The sequence below is a fragment of the Phocoena sinus genome, chromosome 13, assembly GCF_008692025.1.
Source record: "Phocoena sinus isolate mPhoSin1 chromosome 13, mPhoSin1.pri, whole genome shotgun sequence".
NCBI classification, from domain to species: domain Eukaryota; kingdom Metazoa; phylum Chordata; class Mammalia; order Artiodactyla; family Phocoenidae; genus Phocoena; species Phocoena sinus.
The window spans coordinates 46,886,259-46,905,639 of NC_045775.1; the positions used below are offsets into that span (position 1 = coordinate 46,886,259).

The window sequence follows — 19,381 nt, forward strand, 5'->3', positions numbered from 1 at the left end:
GAAATATTTGTTTTACATTATATTGTTTTCAAAAGAGCTCATTAGTGAAGAACAGAGATTCAGATAAGTATATGATTAAACACATTTTTCTCTTGCAGTTGGTTGGGTACTGTAGTAATAAATGTAATGTAACATTATTTATGAAAAGCTAAAACTATAACAGCGAGTCTGTTCTTTTTGACTAGGAAAAATATATTTCAAAACCATACCATTTGACTCTAGTACTTCAGATGTGACTCTTATGGTGAAAGGAAAATCTTTAGGAATAACAGGATACAAAGCTCTCTCAGCAAGCGCACCTAAATCAGAATAGAAAATAATAAGCAAAAAAAATATGCTAAGTCTCTGTAAGAATACCATGTACATATACAGATTTGTACTTACCGTGCCCAAGTTCTCTTCTATTTACACCAGTGACTTTGCCAATTTCATTAGTTGCGTAGGGAGGAAACTTAAAAACAAAAACCACGTACAAATGACATGGAAAGATATCCCATATATATAATAAGTTACAAAACAGTAGAATCTCATTTTTGTTAATAAAAAAAAAAGTACATTTATATACACACAGAAAATGTCTGGACATCTAAAACATATACCAAATTGCTCAAAGTAGCTATTTCTAGTGTTTATGTGACCTGCGGTGGGAAATGGATGGTTATGGGGATTTACACCACAAATTTCTATAATGTTTAAATTGCTAACAATAGCAAAATACTTTGCTTTTGTAATACAAGAAATGTACGTATTTTTAAAAAATGCACATTGAGGAAACAGATCTTTTTCAATAAGGGTTTTACCTTAGCCAGGGGTTGCAAACCATTTTATTTGATCGATATATCGTCTTAAAAGAATGTGAACTAGTTGCAGTCATTTAAAAAATTGAGAAATTTCCCATAAAATCTGGAATGTTTTTAAAAAGGAGAGATGGAACATGAATCTGATACAGCCTCTGGATCTAGCAGTCAATTTGCAGGAGACAGAAACAGAGAGGAACGTGCTGAACTGCACCATGAGTGCAATCAGCAGCACCCAGACTGTGGGGAGCACTACAGGTCAGATGGCTCTGCGGCCTCAACAGGGAGACTATAAAGAAAAGAATGTGATAGAGGAGAGACCTATAGATTAAAAGACACAAAGAGATACCAAATTTTAAAAAAATGGACCAGACTACACTATAGTTCCTAGGGATGTGCAATAAAAATCCAAGGAAGTGATTACTATAAAACTTAGGAGAGTAGTTATTTTCAGGGGAAGAAGGGTATTAAGACTGGGATGAAAAACATGGAGGAGCTTCTGGGGTGACTGGCAACATTCTATACTGTGACTTGGGTGGTGGTTACAAGGGTGTCTGCCTTATAAAAACCCATTAAGTCATCCTTTGTTTTATATGGTTTTCTGTATCTGTATTTTATGATAAAAAGGTTTTTAAAAAATGGGACAATACAGCAATAACAGCCCATATCTTTCTCCTGCCCCCGCCCTCACCTCTTTCCCTAATAATCAGCTAGAGCTGCATTTTTCACAGGTGCCCTTTTTTAAAGATTGCCATGTGCTCTTCAGCTCTTGACAAAGGATGTGCCTTATCAATTACTATTCCTCTGTGGCTTCTGTAGCATGTTTATATCTAAAACAGGATATTGGGACTTAAAACCTGTGAGAATCTCCAGGTTTATGGATATTTTTTTTACATGAAATGTTCTCTATTAACTATAGCAGATTCAACAAAACTGAGATGTTGGGATTCTGGGCAATCAACAATGGCCACTCAAAAGACCTGCTATGTTACACTAGCCTCCCAGCATGTATGCTTCAACTACTAAAACTGAAGTGCTATATGGTTGTGTTGTATCTGGTCCCTTAGGATTACTTTTGAATAAAGTCAATCCCAAACTCAATTATATGTAATGATTTCATATAAAGTAGTTTAACATTAAATACCTCAGTTCTTTTACTACTAATTAAATGAGTAAAAATATGAACATTTAAATGAACTAAAGGGAGATGGTGATTTGTCAGTTGAGGTATTTGAAAAGCCCCACTTGTCTGAAACACATGTGAACAGTTACAACTCTTTCTTGACCAATACAGTATTCTCTACTATACTTTAACTTTTATGTATGACTCAGACAGAAAGCTGTTGGTTGGAAAGGTACTACCTGTCTCTCTAAATCCCTTCTGTAAGCAATAAAGTAACAGTGATAGACATGATAAAACTAGCATAGTAAAATGTTAATGGTAGAACCTAGGTAGTAGATATACTGATATCTACTGTAAAATTCTTTCAACTTTGCTGTATTCTGGAAATCTTTCATAATAAAATATTGGGGAAAAATTCATCTTACCTCATAGTGAAGCATGAAATTTTTATCTTTTATCCCACTGCAAACAAAAAGCATAATATTAAAAAAAAAATCACACAGATACAGGTTTATTCAATAAACAACTAAAAAAGATGTAAGGGAGATTTAAGAAACAATTGGTTATTAAGGAGAGTTGGTCTGAAATTGAATACCAGAAGAATTAGAAGGATGAATGTCAGAAACAGTATTTTTTTCTGGGGCTTCTGAATGAATCCTACACAGATTTAAGAAAACAATTTTGCTTAAAATAAAGCACTTAGATATCCAGATTTGAATACTAAGACAACAGATGTATTTTAAAGCATTAATACATAGTGAGAATCCTAAATATAAACACATTACTTAAATCTCAGAGTTATGATCTTCCTCCCAGTCAAACATGTGAAATGAAGATCAATAACTGAAATGATATAGCTGAGAGCAATCAGGAGATCTGACAAGCAAAGATTTTTTTCAGGGTTTGAAAAGAGAACTATTATGACTGAATCTAGAATAATGGGGAGAATAAGCATGAGAAGGAACAAAATTTCTGGAAGCAGGAAACCAGATTTATTTTTAACTGAGGAAAAGACAAGCACATACAGGTTCTTGGCACAAACAGTGTCCCCTTTGAGTGGGATTACAAAAGGCACCTCTGGTACAGAGGATTTAGAAAGTCCTGGGCTAGGGCTGAATCTGCACAACCATAAATTACAGCCTTGGGGAAAGAAATTTAAAAACCAGACACCTTCAGAAGACTAAAGGAATCATAGTTTAGGGGCTAGAGAGGAGGCGAGGGATCATTAGCCCAGTACCTGCACTTTATAAGATGAGGAAACCAAAGACCAGCGTGGTTCAGTGATGGGTATGCCCTTATAGACTTAGGACTAGAACACAGAGAGGTATGCTGGCCAAACCCAGTGCACACTCTTATGAAGCTGTGTTGCCTCCTAGAAGGAGTCAAAATGAAGAAGGATAGGGCAACCACGTTTTGGTCTAGATGGGAACTTAAAACACAAAAGTTTAAGAGCTCCCTCACCACAAAGAATTATGATTATGATGAACATACAAGTCTTATACATACAGCTGTTATTTTTATTAGGTACATGAAAAACAATTAGTGATGCTATCCTGAAGATACTGGGGATTATCGTCATCAGTTGGGCAGAAGGAAGAGGGAGGCAGAGTCCTTTGGTCTTCTGAGACCCTTAATAAAGGAAAGGGAAGCAACCCTGTTAGGCACTGAGGAAGATCTGTGGCTGTGAGTTCCAGAACTCTGATGCATAAATGCTGGTGGGGACTGTAATATAGATTCTCATCATTTAAAATTGATCAACGTGATTTTACTGCTGACTTTTTAGGAACAGTGGAGGAAAACCAAGTATTTTTTTTTTTAACACAAATTCAAATGTGCTTTGGGATTAGATAAGGTTTTTTCTTTTAACAACTTCCAGATTCTTTTTGGGAAATGGGATTCTTGCTTATTATTTATTTGCTCTGTTGTTTACAATATTCAACAGAAAAACCTATCCATTCAAGATTACCCAGGAAATCTGTCCAGAGGAATGGTTTTAGAGATAATAAACTAAATGTACCCATATTAAAAAGAATTAAATGCTTTGCCAAAACTTGTTCTAACAAATGAGTTAGGAGACAAATACAGCACAAAAAACCCCTTGAAATCACTATTATGTAAATAGAAAAATGAAGTACAGAGATACAGGTTTTAAGAATAATAATATACCACATGAATTATATATTGTAACAGCATAACCCAAAAACATAACTTACTTTATAGCTGTTATAATTCGGTCTGATTTAATGCTGGATTCTAATGAATCAAATGTAACAGTACATAGCACCTAAAAAAGAAGAAATAAAATTCCTCAGGCTTACAACTACTGAGCCTGTGCGTCTGGAGCCTGTGCTCCGCAACAAGAGAGGCTATGATAGTGAGAGGCCTGCGCACTGCGATGAAGAGTGGCCCCCGCTTGCCACAACTAGTGAAAGCCCTCGCACAGAAACAAAGACCCAACACAGCAAAAATAAATAAACTCCTACCCCCAACATCTTCTTTAAAAAAAAACCAAAAATTCCTCAGGCTTTAATTTACTAACAACGAAGATGAAAACTAAAAACATTTGAAGAACCCACTTAGCTTTTAAAGAAATAAGTACGTTCTATTCAAAGCTTGCCAAAGTACAGTAAACATTTATTCATTCCATAAACATTAGAAATTATATTACTTACACATTATAAATATTATGTGTAAATCTCAATAATCCAGAAGTCTAATATCACATAGACTACATATGTAAAGCACTAGGGAGTGCTGGGGGAGGAGGACAGGAAGAGGAATATTTTAAAACCTGACCCTAAAGGAATCCTCAATAAAGGTTCAGCCAATAAAACGAACTGCTTAAAATTGGGGGGAAAAAAAGTAAGGTTAATCTAAGAAGACTGTAGGGACATAACATAATCCAGAGACTCTACAATGTATCATTCACAACATCCAGGATACAACCTACAAGAAAAAAAACAACAACAGGAAATGGGGCCCATCCTCAAGAGAAAAGAAAATGAATAGAGACTGACCCTGAGCTGATTCAATGTTGGATTAACAGACAAGGATTTTCAATAGCTATCATAATTATATTCAAAGACATAAAAAAGAACCAATAGAAATTCTAGAACTGAAAAATAAATCATAATGGAAAGAAGATGGCAAGAGTCAGTGAACATGAAGATGGATTAGAAGAAACTGCCCACTCTACAGAACGAGGGAGGGAAAAAAGAACATAGCCTCCAGGACCTGTGGGACAATATCAAAAGGACTAATATATGTACTTGCAACCCCAGAATGAGAGAAAAGAGAGAATAAGATAGAAAAAAAAATTGAAGAAATTACAGCTGAAATTTCTCAAGTTTGATGAAAGATACAAATTTATAGGTTTAAAGCTCAAGAAACTCTTAGTAGGACAAATAAAAGAAAACCACACTTTTCATAGTCATACTGCTGAAACCAAAGACAGAAAATCTTGAAAGCACCCAGTTGAAAACAAAAAATACCATACAGGGAACAATGATTTGAATGAGCCCTGATTTCTCATCAGAAAAAAAATGGAGAACAAAAAACTGTAGACCATTTCTTTAAGTTCTGAAAGAAGAAAGCATCAACCCAGAATCTATATTCTGGCAAAAGATTCTTTGTAAAAAGATAAAGACATTTTCAGATAAATGAAAAATAAGAATTTGTTATCAGAACATCCATAGGACAATACTAAATGAAGTCCTGTCAGATTGAAGCAAAATAATACTAAATGGAAACTTAGATATTCAGGAAGAAATAAAAAAGCATCAGAAATGGTAAATATGTGGGTCAATATAAAAGACTATCTTTTCCCTCTTCTTTAAGTATGTAACTGTTTAAAATAAAAGTTATAATGTTGCCTTGTGGAGTTACAACACATGTAGATGTAACTCATAAGACAACTACAGTATAAAGGATGGAAGGAGGGTCAAATGGACCTAAGTGGTTGCAAACTTTACTCATTTTGTGTGAAGTGAAAAAAATTAACTGTAAACAGACTGTGAAAAGAATGTATACTGTATTCTCTGTAGTAACCAGTGTAAAATAACACAGAGGTATAGCTAAAAAGCAAACAAATTCAAATGGAGATCTAAAAAATATTCAATTAATCTAAAAAGGCAGAAAGAATAGAAAAACAAAACACAGAGGGGCTAAACAAAAATAATAAAATGACAGACTAAACTCAAAAAATTAAATTGAACATTAATGGACTAAACACTCTAGTTAAAAGACATTGTCAGAAGGGCTAACAAGTATACAAAATTTAATAGTTATTTTTTAAAATTTTTATTAAAAGCCATAAAAGAAAACCCAAATCAAAGGAGCAGTAGACTATATTTATTGTAAAGACTGTGATTGAAATTGTAAAAATATCATGTTTTACTCATTCCGTAAATTTAGTGCAAAACCAATCTAAATCGTATTGGATAGAAAGATTTTTTTCAGAACTTGATGTGATACTAAATTTTAAATGAAAGAACAAATGTAACAGAAGAGCTAAGACAATTTGGGGTGGGAAGAGAAGGAAGAATAAAAAGGGATTTGCCCCTCAGATTTTAAAATATATCCCAAAACTATAATAATTAAAACAGTCTGACACTGGCCCAGGTTAACTCACAGAACAATGGAAGAGAGTATAGTTCAAACATGTACTTATAAACTTTGAATATGATAAGGTAACATTACAAATCAATGGGAAAAAAATGAACTTTTAGTAAACAGTGTTGCAAAATTGGCTCACTCTGGAGAGTTCTACTTAATACCTTGTATAGGAATAAACTCCAAGATAGATTAATAGTCTAAATTTAATAGCTAAAACTAGAAAGTTAATAGAAGAAGTAGGTGCATAATTTTGTGACTTTGGGGTAAGGGAGGATTTCTTTAAGAAGACCTCAAAAGTAAAGATTTTGGGTTCACTGTAGACATATACAGGCATATCTCATTTTACTGCACTTCACTTTATTGTGTTTAACTTTTTAATTATTTGCAGATAATGCCTTTTTTACAAATTGAAGGTTTGTGGCAACCTTGTGTCAAGCAGGTCTATCAGCACCGTTTTTCCAACAGCATTTGCTCATTTTGTGTCTTTGTGTCACATCGTGATAATTCTCGAAATTTTCAAAACCTCACCAGCAAAAAGATTATGACTTGCTGAAGGTTCAGATGATGGTTAGCATTTTTTAGCAATAAAGTATTTTTAAATTAAGGTTTGTCCATTGTTTTCTTAGATGTAATGTTATTGCCCACTTAATAGACTACAGTATAGTATAAAACATAAATTTTATATGCACTGGGAAATCAAAAAATTTGTGTGATTTGCTTTATTGTGATATTCACTTTATTGCAGTGGTTTGGAACTGAACTTGTAGTCTCTCCAAGGTATGCTTATAGTAGGCTACCACAGCAAAGTTAAAAGACATATGGCAAAGAGGGAGATGATACATACAAATTATGTTTACTGAAAAGGATTAATATTTAAAACACATAAGAACTCAGTGAAAAACAGCAGGAAGGGCTTCCCTGGTGGCGCAGTGGTTGAGAGTCTGCCTGCCGATGCAGGGGACACGGGTTCGTGCCCCAGTCCGGGAAGATCCCACATGCCGCGGAGCGGCTGGGCCTGTGAGCCATGGCCGATGAGCCTGCGCGTCCGGAGCCTGTGCTCCGCAACGGGAGAGGCCACAACAGTGAGAGGCCCACGTACAGGAAAAAAAAAAAAACAAAAAAAACCAGCAGGAAAAAGACAGTAAACCATATTAAAAAAAGAAAAAAAAAATTGGTCAAAGGATATGAGCAGATAATTCACAAAAGAGCAAACCTTAACTAGGGCTACCACTCTGCTCAACTCTAGGGACACTATCTTTGTGAAAAGAGTGCCCTGGAGGTATGCAGCCCCCCAGGGTATGGTTTATACAGTTATCATGTTAATTGGCTAGAGATGTTCATTCCTCATCAGGAAACACAAATGAAAGCAATGACACACCACTTTGTACCCATTAGATGGGCAAACTTAGTGATTAACATAATTAAAATAAAGCATAATACCATACATGAAACAATGCATACACATATATGTTAAATATAAGGGAATAGGTAAAGGAAAAGAATAGGACTAAGGTTCAGGCTAAATGGAGAAAAAAAGTGAGGGCCTGGCCATAGACCAACAATGCCAATATGTCATAAACTGAGGAGTATGAGTGACTTAATTTTGTGTACTTAAGATTAAAAGAAAAATGTAATAAAAATACCTGATAATTCTAGAAAATGCAAACTAATTTACAGGGACAAAAGCAGATCAGTAGTTGCCTAAGGAAAGGGAGGGGAGCAGGAAGAAGAGACTATAGAGAGGCATGAGGAAACTCTAGGGGACGACTGATATGTTCATTATCTTGACTGTTAAACATTTTTTAAAAATCAAAGTACTCTGAATAGATAATATATTCCATATGCTAAAAACCTACATAATGTACTTCTATTAGAACTAATTAAGCAATCCTGTATTGGCAAATAATAGTAGCTTTTTACATATATTACCTGTGTTTGTCCCCTTTGAAATAATGATGATCCATGAAGAATTTTAAACATATCTACCTCACAACTTATATTCCTAAGTGAAGTCAAATCTCGACCATCACACCTACAGTAATAAAGGAAATAATTAAGAAAAGCGGTGTTGGAAGTCAGAAAAATCACACATTATCTTTTGAATCCTACCAGGAAGTTCTCAACTTGAACTGCATGTCATAACTGCCTGTAGAACTTTAAAAAAATAATATAGATACCTGGGCCCCATCTTAAGTCCCACTGAATCAGAATTTCAAGGGTTGTGACCCATACACTTATATTGTTAAAAAGCTCTGCAGGTAATTCTAACATGCAGTCACAGCTGTGAAGCAATGCTCTATACGAGGCCCACAGAGAGATGAACACATCTACCCAATGCACACACTCTTCAACAGGTATCCATTTATAAAATAAACATTATATAATTCTTTCCTGTTACTTGAAAAAAAAAAGTCTCTTGCTTTGAGCAGGTTGCCACTTTTGAGGAAACCTGCCTTCAATTCCATCAAAAAAGGATATATTTACCTTTTGTATTCATTCAAAATAATACTTCTAAAAACATCCTTTGCAGCAACATTGAAGGATTCTATTATTTCATAGGAATCAACTTCTGGAAATTTTTCTATAGAAGAAAAGACAAACCAAAACAAAGATTTTCTCTTTCTGGAAGATAAGATTTCTCTTAAGTTCACAGTATCAAATAAATTAACTATGGAAGTAAGCCAAGGGAGTTGACTGTGAACATTTAGTCCTCAAAGTAGATAAATTAAGTGTTTTTAAGTAGGAGAGACACAAGTATTATACCTCAAATGCACTGTTAATGGGAACTTAGTTTGCTTTCTACCAGAACAATAGTGCTTTGAAATCAGCTTTCTATTACATTGTTATCTGACAAATCTAGCCCACCATATCATGAGAAGGTTTAAGTGATATTTCTAAGAGTAGCCTCCTTAACTGTTTTGCCTTAGGATCTTTTTATCTTGGTCCACAAATAGAGGAATAATTTTTTTTTATATTTTACAAATCCCTACCGACTAGTTTTTAGTTAACATTTATCAAGTTCTTTCATAACCCAGGTAATTTACATGTTTTTTTAAATGCCTTTAATCTTTATAGGAATTTATGAAGTAAATTCTATTACTATTATCCCCATTCTACAGAAGAAAAAAACAGGCCTAAAGAGGAGGAGTAAATTGCCTGAGATCACTCAGGTAGTAACTGACAGCTGTAACCTGAATACAGATTTGTCGGCCTAGGCTTGTGCTTTTAAATGTTCAGCTACTTTATCTTACCAATTGATTTATGCCAAGTTTTAAGCACTGTTCTCTTAAGCAATTGGTTTATTAAATATAACTTTAAAGTAACCAGAACACAAGAAGTGGCCACAGAGAGATATATTAAGAATTGTGTCTTCATCAGGCAAGAATAATTTTAAATATTATATTTTAATATGAATTTTTATGCTTTAACTGAGTTGTACTTGGAGACGAAAATAATTAGTAACAAAACATTTAAAATATCCTATGAACCCAGAGGGTCATGAAGGTATTCTATTATGTATTAAGACAAACACAAAATCACTTTTCTTTTTAAATAAGGCAACAGGTGTTATACAGCTCCTCTCTTTTTTTTTTTTTATGATTAGCTCTTTTATTGTAAATTGTTTAAGAAATTATTTCCCAGGTCAAAGTTATAAAGATATTAACCTGTATTTTGTACTAAATGCTTCAAAGTTTTTTTTTCAAAGTTTTTTTTTTTAATTCAAACAAAGTCACAAAAATTATAATCATCGTCATCAGTTCACTCAGTCCCATGTAATTTTTTTTTCATCTTGATCTTTTGTTAGCACTTTTATGAATTCATCAGTTTTCCATTAAAGTTCTGAAAATGCTTATTCATTCAGTCCAACAACTTCTAATTCTTAATAGGATGAAATATAGTGAGAAAAGACCAAACTTTTTCAATGGCAATTATAGGTAATGGCCTTAATATCAAGGCTAGCAGCAGAATTTTTGTCTTAAAATAAGATACTCAGGTGAGAGAATATTTGTCTGTTAGCAGAAAAATTAACGAGAACTATATGTCATGCCTGGTACACATTCAGTTTGTGACTGATATTAAAACAATCAAATCCTTTGTTTAATAATTTTTAGAGAGCAAGATTCTCTAAAATCTAAATTTTACAATTCCACATGTTAATAATAACAACATCAGTTAACACTTACTGAACACTTGCTATGTGCCAGGCGCAGATGTAAATGACTTATTCATTCAATCCCCACAAACCATGTATTATTAGTATTGCAGTTTTACAAATTAAGAACAAGAATTTTAAAGAATATCTTTTAGATTTTCATGACAGGATACAACGATACCCATTTTGGAGTATGAGAGTTTGATCCAGAAAAGGTCAGGAATACCTCACATTCAGCATTTATTGGTGCCCACTCTATGTCAGGTGCAGTTCTTACCCATTTATAGAGGTCAATTTAACAGTAACCTTGGGATGTATCATTATTTTAAGTTTACCAAAGATAAAACTAAGGAGTAATGAGAATAACCAATTTGTTCAAGGTCTCACAACTGAAACTTTAAAATCTATTATTTCCTTTAAATATTTTTTAAACTAAAAAAAAAAAAAAATTACCTTTTAGTTGTTCCTCTGTATCTAATCTAATCTTGTTAACAGCTTCATCTCTGGAAATCTAAAAGAAAGTTGACGTTCAGTTATTATATTTAACATTTCTATTTTTTAAATTATTATACAATTAACACATTGTAATAGTAATCAGATTTCTCTCTCATGGTAACATTCTTTAAAATATTGAAACTGGTTATTGATTTGTAGGGAATATTACCTGTTTAATTCATTTAAATATATTTCCACACTTCCCTAAAAGTTTTCCCTAAAACTTCCTTCCCAACAAAAGGAGAATGGAGAAGCAAACAGCTAGGCTTTTATTTAGCTTTCTGTTTATAGAGATTTTTCATAAAAATAGGACAAATATTCATAAACAAAACTGTGTAAGCTATGACAAAAAAGAATTCCCAGAACAATTATATAAACAAAATTCAGGTATACCTACTTTATCATTCAGGTATACCTACTTTATCATGTTCATGATCTGTAAAAACTGCGTAGAGTTTTTCCATGGCGAGTCTATTTTAAGCACAAAATAAATGTCAGCATATTTGGAAACACTAGGCAGTGTCTATTATAAACAAAACTGAAATATTTAATAATAAGCTAAAATATTTAACATTTCATAAAGAATTAAAAATATGTATTTATTGCTCTATAACACTGCTAATCTGTTTACTATTTATAATATGATACAAAACACAAATTTCTTTCTCCTCACATCTTAAGGGAATCACACACATGCCCCCCCTTCTTCATTGTTCAATTAATTTCACCTTAGATTTTTCTCTTTCTGTCTGCTCAGTCTCTCTCATATGACCAGTTGTTTTTTCCTGTTCTACGTGCTTTGGCTGTTATTGCAGGCAACGCTTTTGTTGGGGACAGTGTATATAACTCTTTAATCTCTGAGTAATGGCTGTGAGACTCATACTAATGGAAATATTAACTTTTTCAATTTATTTCAAGTAAAGTGAAATAATTTTCTGGTCATTCATTCATAATTTACTGAGTGCTTATGTGCAGGCACTATTATAAGGACTGGGCATATAGTGGTGATTGTATTTCTTTTCAAGAACCTCAATAGTTTCCTTAGATATTCAAATATCTTATGCTTTATATACTCTTTTTCCTTGACACAGAGAGATATGAGGATGATCTGAATCTTCACCAGTAAACTCACTCTCCCCTTTCCTTTGAGAGTCAAACTTAGGCCCTTCAAGAGGGATGTGGGTTTATCCTTTTTAAAGCATTAGACTGGTGTTTATGGCAATGACTCTTAAAATAGAAGGGTGCTATTTAAGAAGTAATGCATGGACAATGCTTCCGTGAGAAGTTTTTTCTGAGAGGAAATTAAATCTGGTGACACTTTCATATTTTCTTTTGTACAGATGTTCTTACTTATAAGCGTGCTTCACAATCTCTGGCAAAGGAACGAATAACTTCTGAGGTGTCCTCTTGGTAACACCAATTTCTTTTACCAACTGCTGGATGCCCTGAATTATTTGTTGTGTATATTTTACTCCCACTTTGATAGCATGGCAAAAGTCCTGCTGTAAAATATTCTCTGCAGAGGCTTCCAACATGACTAAAAAAAAAAAGAAAGAACAAAAAGGACTACCATTGAAACTTTTACCAATATAGCATTTTCAAATACCATGACATGACATAAATACTACAGATGAATTTTATTAATCCTTTTTGATTTCTTTCCTCAGAATCAACATAATTCCAAAATATAAACAGTAGTAAATGAATAAAGAAACCTTGATATTTGAAGTTAGGTTTATATTCTTCATAAATTTAATGAGAGATTTCTCATAAAAAATGAAATGGAAAATAAACTACGCACACAATTTTTTTATAACAGCTTTATAAGATGTAATTCAAATACCATAAAATTCCATCTTTTAAATGTGTACAATTGCATCTTTTTTTAAAATGTATTTTAAATGAAATTTTATAATATCAGCACAATAGGTGGCCAATAAATGTTTCCTGTTTAACAATATTTGATGTGACTTCCCACTTAATTTGGTCATTGTCACATTGTCTAATTCTTGCACAGGTAGGGAAATCTTTGTAGTGATACTGTTTCAAGTAAGCCAACTAGAGAACCCTAGCTACTACCATAAAAAGGTTGTTTTTATAGTTCTGTAACAGTAAAACTCCTGTGTAAAGCAGGGAATCTCCAAAGTAAGGCTTCTAGCATGGTACCTAGCTAAAATCTACTATTCAGCTTTGGTTTTGGTTTCTACAAGGCTGAATAGACTCCTGCCAACTTGTGTGCCACTTCTGGCATTCCTCAACTTGTCCAAAGTCAAAGATCATGTAATACATAGTCGCCATCATAACTAATATGTTTAACCACATAATGTTGTCATTAAGATTTATTATTGCCTAAAAAGTCACTTCTAAGGCTTCTAGGCATAATGGAGAATGAAAAAAAATCTACTTATATGCTTCATATGTTGGAATTCCATCAGTCAATTGAAGCAGACCTGTGAAAGTGTAACAAAAGATATAACACTTGTGTCATTGGTGTCCTGGAAAGAGAGGAGAAAGATGGCAGGGCTGAAAAGTACTGGGAAAAAAAAATAGCTGAAACTCCCCAAATTTGGCAGAGACATAAACCTGCATATTCAAGAAGCTGAATAAACCCTACATAGGATGACCCAAAGAAAGACACATCATAATTAATATTACTCAGCCTTTGTTTTCACCAATTAAATTTCAAAGCAATTCATTTTTCTTTTTTCTTATTGTTTTATTTTTTGGCTGCATTGGGTCTTCCTTGCTGTGCATGGGTTTTTCTCTAGTTGCAGCGAGAGGGGGCTACTCTTCGTTGTGGTACATGGGCCTCTCATTGCGGTGGCTTCTCTTGTTGCGGAGCATGGGCTCTAGGCATGCGGGCTTCAGTAGTTGTGGCTAGCGAGGTCTAGAGCACAGGCTCAGTAATTGTGGCGCATGGGCTTAGCTGCTCTGTGGCATGTGGGAACTTCCAGGACCAGGTCTCAAACCCATGTCCCCTGCATCGGCAGGCGGACTCTCAACCACTGTGCCACCAGGGAAGCCCTAAATATTTTAATAATGAAATGGTAGCAATTATTTTTTTGTATTTTTGTATCCCATAAATTCCATGATGATGATATTTGACTTGGACCCAATATTAACTTTAACACATGAACATGGGGTCAAATGTGTATTTGGTATACCTTGACAAAAGTACAGAGTACTGGCTGAAAATAGTGATGCGGAAGTCATAAAATGGATGCTGGTAACTTCTGAAACCAGTCTCCTTACAGGTTGGTTCTGAATCACGTTCAGCCTCCTTATAATTACTCAAGACTACCCTGTGATGGTTTAAGCAGTTTCTGGTTTCATTCTTCCATCTAGAGAGGAACGGTTGAGAACAGCCAGCTGGAAGGCTGTCTATCAGGTTTCTGTGGCATGCCACAGATACAGTAAAGATCCTTAGTTCATTCCTCCAATATCTATTTAAAATTAGAGGGGTTCAAATTCTAAGGCAGATAGAAGCTATATGACCATTTAGAAGCAAGTTTATTTTGTGTCTTAATGGTAATAGCAGGTATTGACTGTTTGCTTACTAGGTACTAGGTACTATGCTGGGTACTTTACAAACCTTGATTCTAATCATAAAGGCCCTATAAAGAAGCCAAATCGATTTACTAATTGGAATTAAATGAACATTGTAACTTTCAGTAAAAAAAATTTCAGATGGAGACCAAGTGAACTTCAAATAGTAAACCAATACTCTGCTCAAGGCCCTTTCTGAGATGCTCAAATATGATGTAGGGGTCATTCGTTATTCAGAGCCTCCCCATATCTTTGGAATCCTCTCTATATTTCAATAGTTCCCCACCTTCTCAAGGTAGAATCCAAAAACCATTTCCTTGCCTCCCTTGTAGTCATGGATGCAGATGTGTCACACTTCTGTCCAATAAGATGTAAGTGGAAACTGCTATGTGGGGACTTCTGGGAAAGTTCTTTAAAAGGGAGGCTGACTTACTCACAGGGCACACTCCTTTTTCTATTCCCCTTTTTCTTTTTTCTTCCTCCTGCCTGTAAGTTAGAAAAGTTGGCCAGAGCTCTGGTAGCCTGTTCATAAGTATGAAGATGTGGGCCACACCCTGAGGATAGCAGAGTAGAAAGCTAAAAAGAATCTAGATTTCTTAAGACATTATGGAGCTGCTGTAACTGTCCTGGACTTATTACCTCTGAATTTTTGTTACTTGGGAGAAAAATAAGTTCCTATCTTGTTTAAGCCTTGTTATTTAGTTTAACCACACAATCCCTAACTAACATGTAGACAATACACAACTCCTGTTTCATGTGTTTTGTCTATCATATATATTGATAATACCTAATTCTAACTTATTACTAACACTCCAAAAGAAGAAGCTGGAAATGAGGTGTTTCACACATTAATTGTACAGAAAAAGAACTAAAAGTTTAATAGTTTACATTTCATCAAAATGTTCCCACAGAAGATCCATTGTCAAAAAGTTCCAGACATCACATGTCACATAGCAGAATAAACTGCTAAGAGACCTTAATTAATTTGTCCATGGTTAACTGTGGCAGATGCTGGGTTTCAAACCAAGGTCATTTGGACTGTTAAAGCCCATTCTTCTTCAACAGAACCAGCCCCTGATTTTCATTCATGCAATTATGACATTTTAGTTAGAAGGAGTGAAGGTGGCCCACAGTCAGAGCATTTCTTCTACTTTATTACTAGTTTTCCACCTACTGGAAATATGATACCTCTTTCTCAGAGGACAATAAACAGACTTAGAATGACTGCATTAGCCAAATTAACATATTTAAATGAATGAAACAATTAATTTACTACCATAGTTGGAACTTCAAATTTTAGACTAGCTTATCTGTCTAAAAATAATTACTAGAATTACCTTGATAATGACTTTTGTATATTTCAATTAGAGTGGTATAACAGTCTATAATTTTAGGTATTATCTGATATGAAGCAAGAGCGCTACCAAAATAGGGCAGCAATAAAACAAAAATCTTTATGGCTAATTAACAAAGCACACATACAAAAAAAGTTTAAATGCATATTTAAGAAGCCAGAACTTTTAAGTAAAATCCAGAATAAATCTACCACTTAAACTACTTACCAATCTGACTTTTAGGTGCTCCAGTAACCACTAAATTTAAAGTACTGGAAGACATTTCTTTTCGTGTTGGGTTAACAACACATTCTCCATCAATCATTCCTATTCGTACTGCCCCTAAAACATATTAAAATATTGGCAACTGTTTAATAAAAACTCAGTTTTCAAGACATCCTAGTGACAGCTTCAATCCCTATCTTCAATTGTGACCACAGTAAAATCCATATTTCTATCATGGTATTTAAGGCCCACAGATTATACTACCTCACCCTACCTCTGGCCTTACTCAGTTGCTCAAGTACACCATTTCTTCTACATCTCTGTGATTATGCTCATGTTCTTCTCCTGGTCTAGAATGTACTTTCTTTAAGGCAAGTGCTTACAATCTGATCCTACTAAGGTTCAGCTTAAATGTCAATAACTCTGAGGAGCTCTCCTTGACAGCCTGACCTCACAAGACTAAACCCATCCTTCTCTATCATTTTCTTAGCACTCTGACTATACTTTTATAATATTGTTTATAAATATCAATAATTATTTGTCTATTTCACTTATGCTGAAACCAAGAACTGTCTCATTCATCTTGTACTGCTGATGCCTAGTCTGCCTTAGTTCCTTTGGTGCTTAGCTCAGTATCTGGCATTTAGGACAGTCAATAATTATTTACTTGATGAATCATTTGTATATTGCATGATTACAACTTATAAGAGCTGTAAATTACAAACATGTTTGTATTATCCTGAAAGAGTATGTACTCTGACAATTTCCCAGTTCAAAATAAGAGAAAGTCCTCTAACAGAAGAGACAACAAAGAAGTCACAGTATCTAAAAACAAAATAATCTTTAACACCATAACATACTGCTATAAGAAACAAAACCCAAAGCAAAGATAAAAATATCTCAAAATGCTGAAAGGACTCTTCTTAGAATGTCATTTAATTCAACTCCCTAAGAAATAATAATTCAGAGCCAATAAATTTATGCCCTTGCTATAGCATGCTTACTCTTATTTCTTGAAACAAATATAATGTTTCTTATTTTCAAAACCTAACTTACCAATAGGTCCATTCCAAGGAATATCTGATAATGAGAGGGCTACAGAAGCTTTAAGGAAAAAGGAAAAAAAATAGGAGCTGAAATAAAAATATTTCATCGCTTAAATAAAAAAACAACAGTAATAATTTGAATCTTTATTTTTATACTTACCACCATTAATTGCTAGGACATCAGGTTCATTAACACCATCTACTGCTAACAGATTACAAAGGATCTGGTGCAAGGGAAAAAATTCAAAGCACTTAAAAAAAAAAATCTGCTTGATTTGGGAGGATTATCATTTCGATTAACATCTTGTCCTAAAATATAGGAGCACTATATGGTTAAAAGTAGGGCCTTTGTAGTCAAACCCCTTAATTCTGGTTATCATTTAACTACATGCTTGACCATTGACAAATTACTTAAATTAAGCCTCAAAAAGTTTCCTTATCTTTAAAAGGGAAAAATAACAGCATCTTCCTGAACAGTTCTTAGGAAAATTATAGGAAATATTGTGCGTAAAGCATTTATAATACTGAGCATGTTGAAAGTATTCAGTAAATGTTAGCTATGTTAGTAAATGTTACATAAAAATATTGTCTTCTGTTTGCTAAGCATAGACAAATAAATTACACTGTAATAATATGCCTATGTCATGTACTTAGGAAAATAACTTCTTGAGGCAGTGACATCCTTGCAAAGGGATATTTGCAAGGCATATTTATTTTTCTCAAATACATAAAATAGTTACTTAATTAAAGTATATGGGTCATTATTTTGAAAGAAAGTAATATTCACAAAGTATTAAAATATAAGAAAGTAGAGGTTTAGAGGACCCAGTGATAAAAATAGGTAATAAAGATTAGTTGTGTCAACTGTCCTAGTCTGTTACTAATATGACCTTCAAGGCCCAGCCTGAACTGTCCCCACCCACCTCAATCACTCTAACCTTTCTTCAGATTTACCAACTTCTTTCCTGCCTTCGGGCTTCTGTGCTTCCCATTCCATCTTCCTACACTCCTACATTGGCTAATTCCTACTCGTAAATCAGGTATCAGCTCAAATTGACACCAAATAAATGTTAGCTTTTAAAAATTATTGTTTTTAAAAAAACTTAATGTAAAATGTAACAGGATAACCAAAAATTCTTATTTTGTACTGTTTATAATGTTTAGCCTAGGAAGTATTAAATAGAGATTCAGTAAGTCATTTTTGATTGACCTGGAAACAAATAAACCTAAAACAGAACCTACCTGTGTATCATAAAAGTAGCCTGCTGGAAAGAGAGGTCTAATTGAACGATCTGCCAAAAGCAAAAAAAGAAAAGACATTAAATAGTTACTGACAGAAGTTGCTTCACAGTTTAAAACTTTTCCCTCATTAAACAAGCTAAAAAATAATATAACTAGCCATTCAATAAAACAAAACAATAATAACAAAAACAAAACCCTTGGACTAATTTACTGACAGGGTCACAGATAAATGTTAATATACATAATGCCCTAAAGATGAAAAACTAGCAGGGCAAGAGCACCCAAGTGTAAAATTGAGGAGCAGCTTTTCATTCTGGTTCCACAGGCATCAGAATTCATTGCTTATTTGTTATTTATTTATATAAGCAGAGGAAAGAGACTTAACCAACAGTAGACCAAAAGAAAATCCTTCCTTGGTTTTCTGTGTCTGATGAATGCATATAAATATAAAGTAGAAATTTTGGGTAGAAGAGCTATAGACTACAAATGATCCTCAATATTTAAGGATGTCGAAGATTTGACAGGTTATAAATATATTTCAGTAGTCGATGAATATAATGCTTTCAGGAATTACCATGTTGAACATAAAAATGGAAAATACTCAGGATAGGTTCAACAGAGTAGAGGCGTGGGCCACAGAATTTACGTGATTAATAGAGATTCATTCATTTAGTCAACGAATATTTATTGAATGCCTATTTTGTGCTGGGCAGTATGCCAGGTATAGGGGATTCAGTATTAAACAAACAAAAAGTTTTTTCTCTCATGGAGCCTACATGTGAGTGAGGGGATACAGAAAGTAAATA

At 33.9% G+C, this 19,381-nt stretch overlaps 1 protein-coding gene and 1 long non-coding RNA gene across 3 annotated transcripts in view; one reads left to right on the forward strand and one right to left on the reverse strand.

Moving 5' to 3' along the window:
• Positions 1-19,381, forward strand: part of LOC116764257 — a 201,890-nt gene that overhangs the window by 23,664 nt on the left and 158,845 nt on the right. The window lies entirely within an intron of this gene.
• Positions 1-19,381, reverse strand: part of PNPT1 (polyribonucleotide nucleotidyltransferase 1) — a 38,645-nt gene that overhangs the window by 12,798 nt on the left and 6,466 nt on the right. For both annotated transcript variants that reach the window (XM_032652685.1, XM_032652686.1), the window contains exons 5-17: positions 18,576-18,625; positions 17,494-17,557; positions 17,344-17,391; positions 16,291-16,404; positions 12,533-12,719; positions 11,602-11,653; positions 11,141-11,198; positions 9,019-9,115; positions 8,464-8,566; positions 4,134-4,204; positions 2,346-2,382; positions 385-451; positions 210-299 (exon numbers count right to left, since the gene is read on the reverse strand). In XM_032652685.1, coding sequence (XP_032508576.1) covers positions 210-299; positions 385-451; positions 2,346-2,382; positions 4,134-4,204; positions 8,464-8,566; positions 9,019-9,115; positions 11,141-11,198; positions 11,602-11,653; positions 12,533-12,719; positions 16,291-16,404; positions 17,344-17,391; positions 17,494-17,557; positions 18,576-18,625 — 1,038 coding nt within the window. The remainder of the gene's footprint in view (positions 1-209; positions 300-384; positions 452-2,345; positions 2,383-4,133; positions 4,205-8,463; positions 8,567-9,018; positions 9,116-11,140; positions 11,199-11,601; positions 11,654-12,532; positions 12,720-16,290; positions 16,405-17,343; positions 17,392-17,493; positions 17,558-18,575; positions 18,626-19,381) is intronic.